This window comes from Chiloscyllium plagiosum, chromosome 16, assembly GCF_004010195.1.
Source record: "Chiloscyllium plagiosum isolate BGI_BamShark_2017 chromosome 16, ASM401019v2, whole genome shotgun sequence".
NCBI classification, from domain to species: domain Eukaryota; kingdom Metazoa; phylum Chordata; class Chondrichthyes; order Orectolobiformes; family Hemiscylliidae; genus Chiloscyllium; species Chiloscyllium plagiosum.
Genome location: NC_057725.1, coordinates 67,914,913 through 67,928,859, shown reverse-complemented (window position 1 = coordinate 67,928,859; position 13,947 = coordinate 67,914,913). Strand labels below are relative to the sequence as shown.

The 13,947-nt window shown below is 41.8% G+C and overlaps 1 protein-coding gene across 1 annotated transcript in view; it reads right to left on the bottom strand.

Moving 5' to 3' along the window:
- The window catches only part of LOC122558129 (mucin-6-like), a 189,202-nt gene that overhangs the window by 128,907 nt on the left and 46,348 nt on the right, over positions 1-13,947 (bottom strand). The window contains exons 5-6 of the mRNA XM_043706448.1: positions 3,580-3,721; positions 3,018-3,128 (exon numbers count right to left, since the gene is read on the bottom strand). Coding sequence (XP_043562383.1) covers positions 3,018-3,128; positions 3,580-3,721 — 253 coding nt within the window. The remainder of the gene's footprint in view (positions 1-3,017; positions 3,129-3,579; positions 3,722-13,947) is intronic.

Here is a 13,947-nt window from a genome sequence, read left to right as displayed (position 1 = left end):
GCTAATCTGTATGCTGGTGTTCTAGGTAGTGAGACTGTGAGTCTGAGGGGAACTCCTAGTTTGTGAATTTTGGGTAATCTGGAGAAACGTGGTGTTTTGGATCCGTCTGGTTTCATTTTTTGGAAGTCTGTCTTGTTTAATTCTCCAGATTTCTGAAGTTTTTTGAGTAGGGCTGTGATTCAGTTCCCAAGTTGTGGGGTCGGGTCTATCACCACCTGTTGGTAAGTATCAGTATTTGCAAGCAGTGTGTTCACTTTCTCAAAGTAGTCTGTTCGGTTGAAAATGACTGTCAAACATCCTTTGTTTGCAGGTAGGATAATGACATTTTTATCTTTTCTGAGTCCTTCAGGTGCTTTCCTTTCTTGTGTAATGAGTATGTTTCCTTCCTTTTTCCTACTTAATATTGCTTATGCTGTTTCGCATGTAAGTGATAGAGAGAGCTAAGTGATCCTGCTGTTTGATGCCTTCACCAGCTTGACGTCTCATCTGCAGGTATGCCTGATGCTGCTCCTGGCTTCTTCATTGAACCAGGGTTGATCTCCAACATTATTAATGGTAATATTTGAGTGGGGAATATGCCAGGCCATAAGGTTACAGATTATGTTGGAATACAATTCTGCTGCTATTGATGGCCCATGGTGTCTCACGTACATCTAGTTTTGATCTGCTAGATCTATTTGAAGTTTGTGCCATTTTGCACGATGATAAGAGTCACACAACATGATGCAGGTCATTCTCAATGTGAAGGTGGTAATTTGTCTCCATAAGGACAAGGCAGTCATCACTCTGACCAATACTGTCAGGGATAGATGCATCTGCAGTTGGCAGATTAATAAAGATGAGGTCAAGTACATTTTTCCCTCTTGTTGGTTCCATCACTACCTGCAGCAGATCCAGTCTAGCAGCTATGTCCTGCAGGAACCGACCATCTTGATCAGTAATGTTGCTGTGAGCCACTTGATGGTGGACTTTGAAATCCCCCACTAGATTCTCTTGTCATGCTCAGTGCATCCTCCAAGTGTTGCTCGACATGGGGGATACTGATTCATCCGTGGAGGGAGGATGATACATCGTAATCGGCAGAAGATTTTCTTGTCTATGTTTAATCTGAAGCCACAAGACTTCATGCGGTCTGGAGTCAATGTTGAGCACGACCAGGGCAACTCCCTCCTACCTTTACATCACTGTGCTGCCACCTCTGCTGGATGTAGGATGCAACTCCCAGGTCATTTCCTCTCACTGCAACTCCCAGGTCATTTCCTCTGCCCTGAAGCTCTTCAACCATGTTGTGACAGAATCTGGATGTAGGACATATCCACAGATAGTGATGGTGGCAGCTTGGACATTGTCTGTAAGGTATGATTCCATGAGTATAACTATGTCAGGATGTTACTTGACCAGTCTGTGAAACGACTCTCTCAATTTTGGCACTATCCCCCAGATGTTAGTAAGGAGGACTTTGAAGGCTCGACAGGGTTGTTTCTGCAATTGTCTTTTGTGGTGCCCAGGTCACTGTCAGATGATCCTCCTGGTTTCATTTCTTTCAGACTTTGTAGCAACTGGTACAACTGAATGGCTTGTTAGGCCATTTCAAAGGGCAGTTGAGAGTCAACCACATTACTGTGGGTCTGGAGCCTCATGTAAGCCAAACCAGGTGAGGATGGCAGATTTCCTGAAGTAGATGTTTTTTTCCTGATAATTGACAATGATTTCATGGTCATCAGTAGATCCTTATTTCCAGATTTTAAAAAAAATTGAATTCAAACTCCACCATTTGCCGTGGCAACATTTGCTCCTGGGTCCTTAGGATACAAGCTGAGTTTCTGGGTTAATAGTCTAGCAATAATACACTAGGCCACTGCCTCCCTAATAAAGCAGTTGATGATTTGCAGACAAGGATTACGTACAAATGGAGATTCAGGCAGCTACAAGTAGTTGATTGGTCTGCGAACTAGTGACTAGTTATTGAAAACAAAGGCCTTCCACCTGCTAACTGCTGTTTCATTGGTTCTCAGGGAGCTGAACAGCTTGGGCCTGTGCACAGCATAGAGCGATCTCAACAGATCTCCACTGGCTCAGAAATTGCTTCTGTCCTCTGCAATAAATCTATTGTAAGACTGAAGAAAGCGAGTTTATCTTTCCTTCCATAGTTGCTGCAAGCTGTGACTTTCAATTAATAAGTTAGAGAACTTTTATAAATGTGGACCAGTCATGTACTGCCTCTTTTGAAGGAGGTAGACCAAGAAGCAGCATAGTGATCAGCACAAAAAGCACTTTAGCAGGTCCTGTGAACAGAGATCACTGAACTGCTTTTGCTCCAACCAATGCACCCCTGTCTTTATCAATTCTGTGTATGTGTGTGAAATAATTTGTAAATGATTTGTGTTTTAACTAGTATAGTTGTTATGCAGATTTAATTTAATTCTTGTTAAGTGCAGAAACCTGATCTGTTCTTTTCGTCAACCTGGTTTCAAAGGCAATTAAATTGGGGAACTCTGAAAACCTTTCAAAATCTTTAACTTCTGTGGCAAGTCCAGCGACAGCAATGCTTGATTTTTAGTGCACCAAGAAATGGAAATCATGTTTTGTAGTTTTTTGAGGAGGTAACGAATGCTCTGCATAAATGGGAAATGATGCATATACTATATGTAGATTTCGTAAACGCATTTGATAACTTTCCACATCAAAAGCTATTGCTGAACATAAAAACTCATGGTGTACGTGGTAGCATTTTGATATGTGTAGAAAGTTGGCTTGCTAACAGAAACCAGAGATTAGATTTAAGCACGTCATTTTTAGCTTCACAGGAAATAATTCATTCAGCGGAGGTTAACTAAATACAGAGAGAAAGTACAGGTTTGCTGACAAGGCAACATGGGATAATGAGTGAAAACTCAAATAGAACACAAACTAAAGTTGAAAAGTTTTGATTAAACCAAAAGAAGATTATATCATCCCATTGCAATCCTAATGCTTACATGTAACTGAATAATTGAAAATATGTATGAAGTAAATACCTCAAAATAAACTTTTATAGTCTTCGTACAAACTGTTTTTGAGCGGCTACAAATAACATTTTCTGCTACTATCTTGAAAGATGGCTGTGTGTATATTGCAGAACAAGCATCCTAAAGAAACAAACGGGTAGAAGATATGCTTTATGTACAAAATTATCAATTTCATAAAATTAGAAATACTTTTAACATAAAAGAATGCAGTTCCCAACTATGATTTAATCAGCAATTAAGATATGCTCCATTGCCTTATAAATCATTAAAACTCTCAATTGAAGTAACTATTACGATCCAGAAACACCGAGGATTTAGTGCTCCAACTCTCATCAGTATTTAATAATTCCTCTTGTAAAATAATGAGTAAAGGCAATTTGGATTTTTTGTGATGGTCATCATTTATTGCTCATGGCCACATTTGACAACTGTCCATTTGAAATGCCTACTGGAGATATATTGTTATCTCCATTACTGCTTTCAGGAAAAAAGTATGCTTGGTGCAAAGTGGAGTGACGATTGAAGGGGAGAGAGAAAAAAAAAATTAACCACAGTAAAGTTCACAATTTACCTGAACTAAAATATATTCACAATTTCCATCAAATACATATTGCTTTCCGTCAAACGTGGAGATATGCCCTTCACCGTGAACCATGCATGTTGAAGGACACATTGCATTTCTGTGGCAATTCCATTTTCCTCTACTGCAGAAACTGTTAAAAAGCAAAATCATCCCACAGATGTCAAAATATGTATCTATTATTAAAAAGAACTACATTTTTATATATGCATATTTAACACCCCCATGACAAAAAGCAATGTTACTTTGAGCAGATGTTCTGAGCATGCATTAATGTAGCCTGCCAACATTCTTTGCTACCCCTATGCTCGTGGATCCGTGAGTTCAACACTTGTTGTGACATTGAACATTTCTTCTGCCGCCTCTGCTTCAGGGCTCACTTTTTCCATTAAGACTCCTGCCATCCTCTGAGCTCCCATTCTCCTGCCTCCAACACACTGGCAGGAGAATGTTCACCTGAACACCCCATGCTGGACCATTAGTCGCTTTTGATCTCTTCATTTCCAACCCAAGGCCGCCTTCTGCTTCCCTGTCAATTTTTAACAACCAGCTGTATGTTCATACATTAGTGAACTCCCAGGCTTTTAGGGTGGTAAAACTTTCGAAGAAGTTACAGCAGATCACATGTGAAAAACATTAGACTTTAGCCCCTGTTAAGGCTATTCAGAGAAAATAAATGCCTGTCAGAATTCTGACTGGCGCACAAAATGTGGAGGGAGAAAATGAGTCTCCATAAGTGTTGGCATATACAAGAACCCAGTCCGTTATTTGAATGCTGAAACAGATAATGTTAGTGGGAGGAAATGTTAGTGAAACAGTGGTCTTGCTTTTCATTCTGGGGGAATCCTCCCACAGTGCAGCTTTGCAGTTTACATGATGAGAAATGAGAAGGCAAGTCTGATCATTGCTTCTTGCAATGCTTAAGACCATCAGAAATACAAAAGGAAGTAGGCCATTTGGCTCCTTGAGCCTGCTCCACCATTTGATAGGATCATGGCTGCTCTGACATTCCCAATAGCCCTTGAATCCTTTCCCGTTCAAGAATTTATCTATCTCGCCCGTAAATATACACAAAGACTTTGCTCCCGTCAGTTCTCTGTGGCAAGGAGTTCCAAAGATTCTCCACTGTCTGAGAGAAGAAATTCCTCATATTGGTGCCTCTTAATTCTGAAACTTTGCCCGCTGGTCCTAGACTCTCCCAATGAGGGAAAAGCCTATCGGCATTTGGCCTGTCAAGCCCTATATGTCTCAATGAGATCACCACTCATTCTTCTCAACTCCAATTATTTGAATTAAAGCTTGTTTAATATTTGCTCATAAAATAATTGCTCCATGTCAGGGATCATCTTTATGATTCTTCTCCAAACTGCTTCCAATAATATTTTTTTTTAAGTAAGGGGAACAAAGCTGCTCACAGTAATCTAAATGTGGTCTCGCATGCACCTTGTAACGTTGTATTAAGACTTCTGTACTGTTATACTCCAACCCCCTTGAATTAAGGGCCAGCATTCTAATAGGAGAAAGTGAGGACTGCAGATGCTGAGGATCAGACTCGAGAGTGTCTTGCTGAAAAGTACAGCAGGTCCAGCAGCATCCAAGGAGAGGAGAATCGATGTTTTGGGCATAAGGAAGACTAATGCACCTTACCTAAGCATCCCTGAACAGTATGGGCAATTTAGCATGGCCAATTCACCTTTGGATTGTGGGAAGAAATTGGAGCACCCAGAGGAAACCCATGCAGACATGGGGAGAATGTGCAAACACAGACAATCACCCGAGCCTGGAATCAAACCCAGGTCCCTGGCGCTGTGAGCCACCGTGAAGAAAGCTGGGTAACTGTTCGAAGGGGGAAACAATAGTCAGTGCAGGGATCCCCTGTGGTCTTTCCCCTGAAAATCAAGTATACCGTTTGGATACTGTTGTTGGGGGGAGGGGGGGGCGGGGGACGACTTACCAGAGGCATGCAGTGGGGTGCAGGTCTCTGGCACAGAGTCTGTTCCTGTTGCACAGAAGGGAAGGAGGGAAAAGAGGAGAGTGTTAGTCACTGGGGACTCAATAGTTAGCAGGTCAGATTGAAGGTTTGTTGGGAACGATCAAGACTCACGGTTGGTGTGTTGCCTCCCAGGTGCCAGGGTCTGTGATATCTCAGATCGTGTCTTTGGGGTCCTGAAGGGAGAGGGTGACCAGCCCCAAGTCATGGTCCACATAGGTACCAATGACATAGGTAGAACGAGGGATAGGGATGTAAGGCAGGATTTCAGGGAGCTAGGGTGGAAGCTGAAAGCTAGAACAAACAGAATTGTTATCTCTGGTTTGCTACCTGTGCCAGGTGATAGCAAGGCAAGGCACAGGGAGAGATATCAGCCAAACATGTAGCTGCAGGGATAGTGCAGGAGGGAGGATTTCAGGTACATGGATAATTGGGGCTCATTCTGGGGAAGATCGGACCTCTACAAACAGGACAGTCTTCACTTGAACCAGAGGGGTACTAATATCCTGGGTGGGAAATTTGCTGGTGGTATTTGGTGGGTTTAAACTAGCTCAGTAGGGTGATGGGAACCTGAGGTGTAGTTCCAGTGCACAGGAGGATGAGAGGGAAGGCACGGACAGGATTTCACGGTCACAGGAATGTACTGGCAGACAACAAGCTGGTTTGAAGTGTGTATACTTCAACGCCAGAAGTATCCGAAATAAGGTAGGTCAGCTTGTAGCATGGATAGGTACCTATCGAAGACATGAATAGAGCAGGGTCAGGAATGGATATTAGATCTTTCATTAAGTACAGGGAAGGCGGTAAAAGATGGGGAGGTGTGGCCTTCTTAGTCAAGAACAGTGGCTGAAAGAACTTTTGACGATGACTCGTCTCCTGAGATGGTATGGACAGAGGTTAGAAACAGGAGAGGAGAGGTCACGCTGCCGCAGCGTTCCAGGGACATGGAGGAGAGGATCAGCAAAACGATTCTGGGTAGGAGTGAAAGGAACAGGGTGGACTTTAACATCCCCAACATTGACTGGAAATGCTATAACTCTAGTAATTCGGATGGGATTAGTTTTTGTCGAATGTGTGCAGGAGGATTTCCTGACACATTATGTCAAAGGCCCAACAAGGAGGGAAGTCACACTAGATCTGGTGCTTGGTAATGAACCAGGCCATGTGTTTGATTTAATGGTAGGTGAACACTTTGGAGAGACTGACCATAATTCGGTTACGTTTAGTTTAGCGATGGGAAGAGATAGGTACATGCCACAGGGCAAGAGTTATAGATGGGGAAGGGCATTTATAATGGGATTAGGCAAGACTTAGGTTGCATAGAATGGGGTAGCTAATTGTAGGGGAGGGGGACAATTGAAATGTGGAGCTGGATTAAGGAACAGATATTGTAGTCCTTGATAGGTATGTTCCTGTCAGACAGGGAGGAAGTGATAAGGTAAGGGAACCATAGTTTACTAAAGAAATTGCATCTATTGTTAAGTGGAAGAAGAAGGCTTATGTGATGTTGAGACAAGATGGTTCAGATGAGGCGATGGAGAATTACTGATTAGCTAGGAAGAATTTAAAGAGAGAGTTAAGAAGAGCAAGGAGAGGGGAGGAGCAGTCTTTAGCAGGTAGAATAAAGGAGAACCCAAAAGCTTTCTATAGGTATGTGAGGAATAAAATGATGACTAGGGTATGAATAGAGCCTGTCAAAGACAGAAGGGGGAAATTGTGTGTGGACCCCATGGAGATCGGAGAGGTGCTAAACGAATATTTCTCATCTGTTTTCACTCAGGAAAAGCAGAATATTGTAGAGGAGAAGAATGAGATATGGGATATTAGACTAGAAAGGATCGAGGTTAGTAAGGAGGAGGTGTTATCAATTCTAGAAGGAGTGAAAGTAGACAAGTGTCCTGGGTCAGGTGGGATTTATCCGCGGATTCTCTGGGAAGGTAGGGAGGAGATGTTGGAACTTTCGGCCTTGATCATTGAATCTTCATTGTCTACAAGTTTAGTACCAGAGGACTGGAGTATTGCAAATGTTGTGCACTTGTTCAAGAAGGGCAAGAGAGATGATCAGGTAATTATAGACCAGTGAGCCTTACGTCTGCTGTAGGAAAAGCTTTGGAAAGGATTAAATGAGATAGGATTTAAAATCATCTGGCAAGGAACAATTTGATTGCAGATAGTCAACGTGGTTTTATCAAGGGCAGGTCATATCTCACAAACCTCATTGAGTTTCTTGAGAAAGTGACTAAGCATGTGGATGAGAGTAAACAGTTCACGTGGTGTACATGGACTTCTGTAAAGCCTTTGATAAGGTTCCACACGGTAGGCTGTTGGAGATTATGCAGAGGCATGGGATTGAGGGTGATTTAGCAGTTTGGATTAGAAACTGGCTTTCTGTTAGAAGGCAGCGAGTGGTGGTTGATGGAAAATATTCAGCCTGGAGTCCAGTTACTAATAGTGTGCCACAAGGATCTGTTTTGGGACCACGGCTGTTTGTCATTTTTATAAATGACTTGGACGCAGGCATAAGTGAATGAGTTAGTAAGTTTGCATTTGAAACTAAATGCAGTGTGGAAGAATGTTGCAGATTTCAGGGAACTTGGATAAACTGCTGAATTGGGCTGAGAGGTGGCAAATGGAGTTCAATGCAGATAAATGTGAGGTGATTCACTTTGGGAAGAATAACAGGAAGGCAGAATACTGGGTCAATGGAAAGATTCTTGGTAGTGTGGATGTAAAGAGGGATCTGAGAGTCCATGTACATAGATCCCTGAAAGTTGCCATCCAGGTTGATAGTGTTGTTAAGAATGCATACGGTGTGTTAGGTTTTATTGGTAGAGAGATTGAGTTGTGAAGCCGTAATGTCATATTGCAACTATACAAAACGCTAGTGCGGCCGCACTTGGAATATTGTGTACAGTTCTGATTACTCCATTACAGGAAGGATGTGGAAGCATTGGAAAAGGTGTAGAGGAGATTTACCAGGAGGTTGCCTGGTCTGGAGTGCAGGTCTTATGAGGAAAGGCTGAGGGACTTGAGTCTTTTCTCATTGGAGAAAAGAAGGCTAAGAGGGGATTTGACACAGACATACAAGATGATCAGAGGTTTAGATAGGGGAGACAGTAAAAGCCTTTTTCCTAGGATGACGTCAGCTTGTACGAGGGGGCATAGCTACAAATTGAGGGGTGATAGATTTAAGACAAGTGTCAGAGGCAGGTTCTTTATTCAGAGAGTGGTAAGTGTGTGGAATGCTCTGCCTGCCAATGTAGTTGACTCAGCCACATGAGTGGCATTTAAACAATCCTTGGATAAGCGCATGGATGTCGATGGGATAGTGTGGGGGATGGGCTCAGATTAGTTCAAAGGTCGGCGCTACATCAAGGGCCTGTTCTGCGCTGTATTGTTCTATGTGCCACCAACTTTACCAACTTTTTGCATACTGACTTAATCTATCAATATCTCTCTGTACACAGCCTTCTCACAACCTGCTTTTCTGTCTATTTTTGTATTGTTTGCAAATTTGGCTAGTGTATATTCACTTCCTTCTTCCAAGTCACTAAAATATATTGTAAGCAGGTGCAGTCCCAGCACTAACTCCTATGGAATTCTACTGGTCATATATCGCCAATCTGAAAAATAACTCCTTATCCTAACTCAATGTTTCCTCCCATTAGCCAATTCACTATCAATGTCAATTTGCTAGCTCTAAAATGCAGGCCCTTATCCTATGATTAACTTTTTGTGAGGTATCTTGACAAATGATTTGTAAAAGCCAAAATACAACAGAAATACTAATTCCCCTCTAGTTGAAATTCCTCAAAAAATTCTAATAAGTTGGTCAAACATGATTTCCGTTTCATTAATCCATGATGACTCTGCTTAATTAGATTATGATTTTCCAATGTGTTGTTATTACTTCCTTAATAATTGATTCCAATAATTTTCCAATAATAGATGTTAGACTAATTTGCCTCACCCACTTCTTGTCTCCCCCTTATTTGAATAGAGATGTCAATTTGGCAGTTTTCCAATCCTCTGGTACTTCTCCAGAACCCAAGGTTTTTTGAAAAATAAACCAAATGCATACACTATTTCCGCCCTCATCCTGATTCATTACTCTTAATTAAGTTTAGCACAATTGTTTTCAACCCAAGTTCCTCATTCTCAAAGTTAATCCTTTATTCTGCATTATAGTGCTTATTGTCCCCAAGAAACTCTTTCACTCTGAAACAAACAAGAACAGAATTTGCTCAAGAAACTAAGCAGTTCTGATAGCATCTGTAGAAAGAAAACAGCGTTCATGTTTCGGACATAGTGACATTTTATTCTAAGATCATTTATTAAGCCTGACTCATGAGATAATGACAAATCCATAATAGCTTAATCCTGGTTGGTTCCATGATATATTGTTCGAGGAAGCTGTCCCAAATACACTCTATGAATTCTTCAACATGGTAATGCAGAGGGCTTGTCAGTCTGACTCAACACTGGGACACAGACAGACTTCACACCTATGCTACAAAAGCTGAGATATCTTGAGAATGTAATTTAAAAGAAGTTCTGGGATTTACATATGATAGAACAGAAACCAACATATCCCATTCTAAAAGATGAAAGATTTAATCTAAAAGTGTTTAATGTATCACATCTCCATGACTGTGGATTCCTTTGGCTATAAATTCTGTGATCATAACCTTATCCTCCACAAACACCTGATGAAGGAGCGTGCTCCGAAAGCTAGTGCTTCCAAATAAACCTATTGGACTACAACCTGGTGTTGTGTGATTTTTTTAACTTTGCATTGATAAAGCTATTGAAGTGTGCTGCTCTGTCATTGAGGGAGTGATCAACCTGATACAGTTTTGCCCTCAATTTTCCCTGGCACATAGTAACATATAAATATATGAGCAGGTGTAGGACATTTTGCCATGCTGTTCAATTTAATAAGTTAATTGGCTGATCTTATCTCAATACCATATTCCAGCTTTCTCAATATCCTTTGATGCCTTTAACATCCAGAAATTAATCTCTCTTTTTCTTGAATATATTCAATTATTTGGCATCCAGAACCTTCCATGATAGAGAATCCTATCACGGAACACTTTGGAGGGGCAACACTTTTTGTCATCTTAGTCCTAAATGGTCTATCCCATATACTGAGATTATGTCCCAGATTCTAGACTCCCAACCAAGGAAAACATCCTCCATGCATCTAGTAAGTTCAGCACTAGCAGAGTGTTATACATTTCCATCAGATCACTTCTCATGAATACAGGCCAGTCAAATTTTTCCCAGAAGACAAATCCTGCCATCTCCAGTATCAGCCCAGTGAATGGCTATTGCATTCATAGAACATAGAATGTAGAAAAGTATAGCACAGTACTGGCTCTTCAGCCCTTGATGTTCTGCTGGCCTTATATCCTACTCTAAGATTGAGTCAGTATTCTAAGATCAGCATTTCCTGTATGGCCAATAAATCATTTCTTATATAGTGAGTCCAAAACTGTATGCAATACACCAGAAGTAGTCTCACCAAGGCACTGTATAACAGCAATAAGAAGTTCCTGCTTGTGACCTCAAATTCTTTTGCAATGAAAAATCAATGTACTATTCGTTTTCCTGATTGCTGCTGCACCAGCCTGTCTACTTTCAGTGACTGGTGTACAAAGACAATTAGATACTTCCCAATATATCACAATTTATTCAATTGTCTTGCTTTCTGTTTTTCATACCAAGATGTACAACTTCACGATAAGCTATATGATATCGCATCGGCCATGTGTTTGCCTACTTACTTAACTTGTCTAAGGCACCCTGAAGCCTCTTTGCACCCTCTTCATAATTCATAATCCCAAATAATTTTATGTCATCATTAAATTTGAAAATATCTCGCAAACAAAAACAAAAACTGCAGGAAAAATTCAACAGGTCCATCAGCATCTGTGAAGAGAAAACAGAGTAATGTTTCAAGTTCAGTGACCCTTCCTCTGAAAAATTGGAAAGGTTGCACCCGAACTAGAGTGGCACCAATTATTTGGGTGGGAGGTTTACTTCAGCTCTCTTGGCGGCAGTGGGGGGGGATTTAAACTGGTTTGGCGGGGGATGGCAACCGCAGCCACAGATCAGAGGATGGGGTAACTGGTAAACAGAAAGATATGGCATTCAGAGAGTCTGTGAGGAAGGATAGACAGGTTGATAGGATAAAGTTGTAGACAGTGTGATGAGTTGAAGTGTGCCTATTTTACCAAAAGAAGTGTCAAGAATAAGGGTGATGAACTTAGAACATGGATCAGTACTTGGAGCTGTGATGTTGTAGCCATTATGGTGACTCAGATATCACAGGGGTAGGAATTGTTATTGGATGTTACAGGGTTTAGATGTTTCAAAAGGCATAGTGAGGGAGGTAAAAGAGGTGGGGGAGTGGTATGGTTAATCAGGGATAGTATCGAGCTGCAGAAAGGGAGGGTATTGAGGAGGATTTGTTTACTGAGTCAGTATGGGTAGAAGTCAGGAACAGAAAAGGAGCAGTCTTTGTATTGTGAGTTTTCTACAGACCAGGACAATTCCCTTATCTCTCAACATTTACCCTGACTAATGCACCTAACACTAGGGGCAATTTAGCATGGCCAATCTATCCAACCTGCACATCTTTGGATTGTGGGAGGAAACCGGAGCACATGGAGGAAACCCACGCAGACATGGGGAAAATGGGCAAACTCCACACAGACAGTTGCCTAAGTCTGGAATCGAACCCAGGTCCCTGGTGTTGTGAGCAGCAGTGCTAACCACTGAGTGCAGAATAGGGGACAGATTTTAGAAATGAGCAAAAGTAACAGGATTGTTGTCGTGCGTGATTTCAACGTCCCTAATATTGATCAGACCCTCCTTAGTGCAAATAGTTGGGATGAAGTAGATTTTGTCAGGTGTGTCCAGGAAAGATTCCTGACTAAATATGTAGATAGGCCAACTGGAGGGGAGGCTATATTGGATTTGGTGTTTGGTAACAAACCAGCTCAGACAGCAGATCACTTGGTGGGAGAGCATTTCAGTGATAGTGATCAGAACTCCCTAACCTTTACTATAGCGAGTTAGTAAGTTGCCGATGAAATGAGAATTGGTGAAGTTGTGGATAGTGTGGAGGGCTTTGTAGGTTGCAACGGGACATTGACAGGATACAGAGCTGATCTGAGAAATGGTAGTTGGAGTTCAACCTGGAAAAGTATGACTTGATTCATTTTGGAAGGTCAAATTTGAATGCAGATTTCAGGGTTAAAGACAGGATTCTTGGCAGTTTGGAGGAACAGAAGGATCTTTGGGTCCACATCCATAGATCCACAAAATTGACACCCAAATTGATCAGGTTGTTAAGGAGGCATATTGTGTATTGGCCTTCATTAGTAGAGGAATTGAGTTTAAGAACTGCTCGGTTATGCTGCAGCTCGATAAAACACTGGTTAGACCACTCTTGAAATATTGCGTTCTGTTCTGGTCATCTCATTTTAGGAAGGGTGTGGAGACTTTAAAGAGGATGCGGATCAGATTTACCAGGATGCTGCCTGGACTATCTAAAGATCAGCAAGGCGGCCTTTGTGTGGAGCCGCAGAAAAGGGGGAGATACTAAATGAGTATTTCGCATCAGTCTTTACTGTGGAAAAGGAAATGGAAGATATAGACTGTAGGGAAATAGATGGTGACACCTTGAAAAATGTCCATATTACAGAGGAGGAAGTGCTGGATGTCTTGAAACGCATAAAGGTGGATAACTCCCCAGGACCTGATCAGGTGTACCCTAGAACCCTGTGGGAAGCTAGAGAAGTGATTGCTGTGCCTCTTGCTGAGATATTTGTATCACCAATAGCCACAGGTAAGGTGCCGGAAGACTGGAGGTTGTCTGATGTGGTGCCACTGTTTAAGAAGGGTGGTAAGGACAAGCCAGGGAACTATAGACTAGTGAGCCTGACGTCAATGGTGGGCAAGTTGGAGGGAATCCTGAGGGGCAGGATGCACAAGTATTTGGAAAGGCAAGAACTGATTAGGGATAGTCAACATGGCTTTGTGCGTGGGAAATCATGTCTCACAAACTTGATTGAGTTTTTTGAAGAAGTAACAAAGAGGATTTATGAGAGCAGAGCAGTAGATGTGATCTATATGGACTTCAGTAAGGTGTTCGACAAGTATCCCCATGGGAAACTGGTTGGCAAGGTTAGATTTCATGAAATACAGGGAGAACTACCCATTTGAATACAGAACTGGCTCAAAGGTAGAAGACAGAGGATGGTGATGGAGGGTTGTTTTTCAGACTGGAGGCTTGTGACCAGTGGATTGCCACAAGGATCGGTGCTGGGTCCTCTACTTTTTGTCATTTATATAAATGA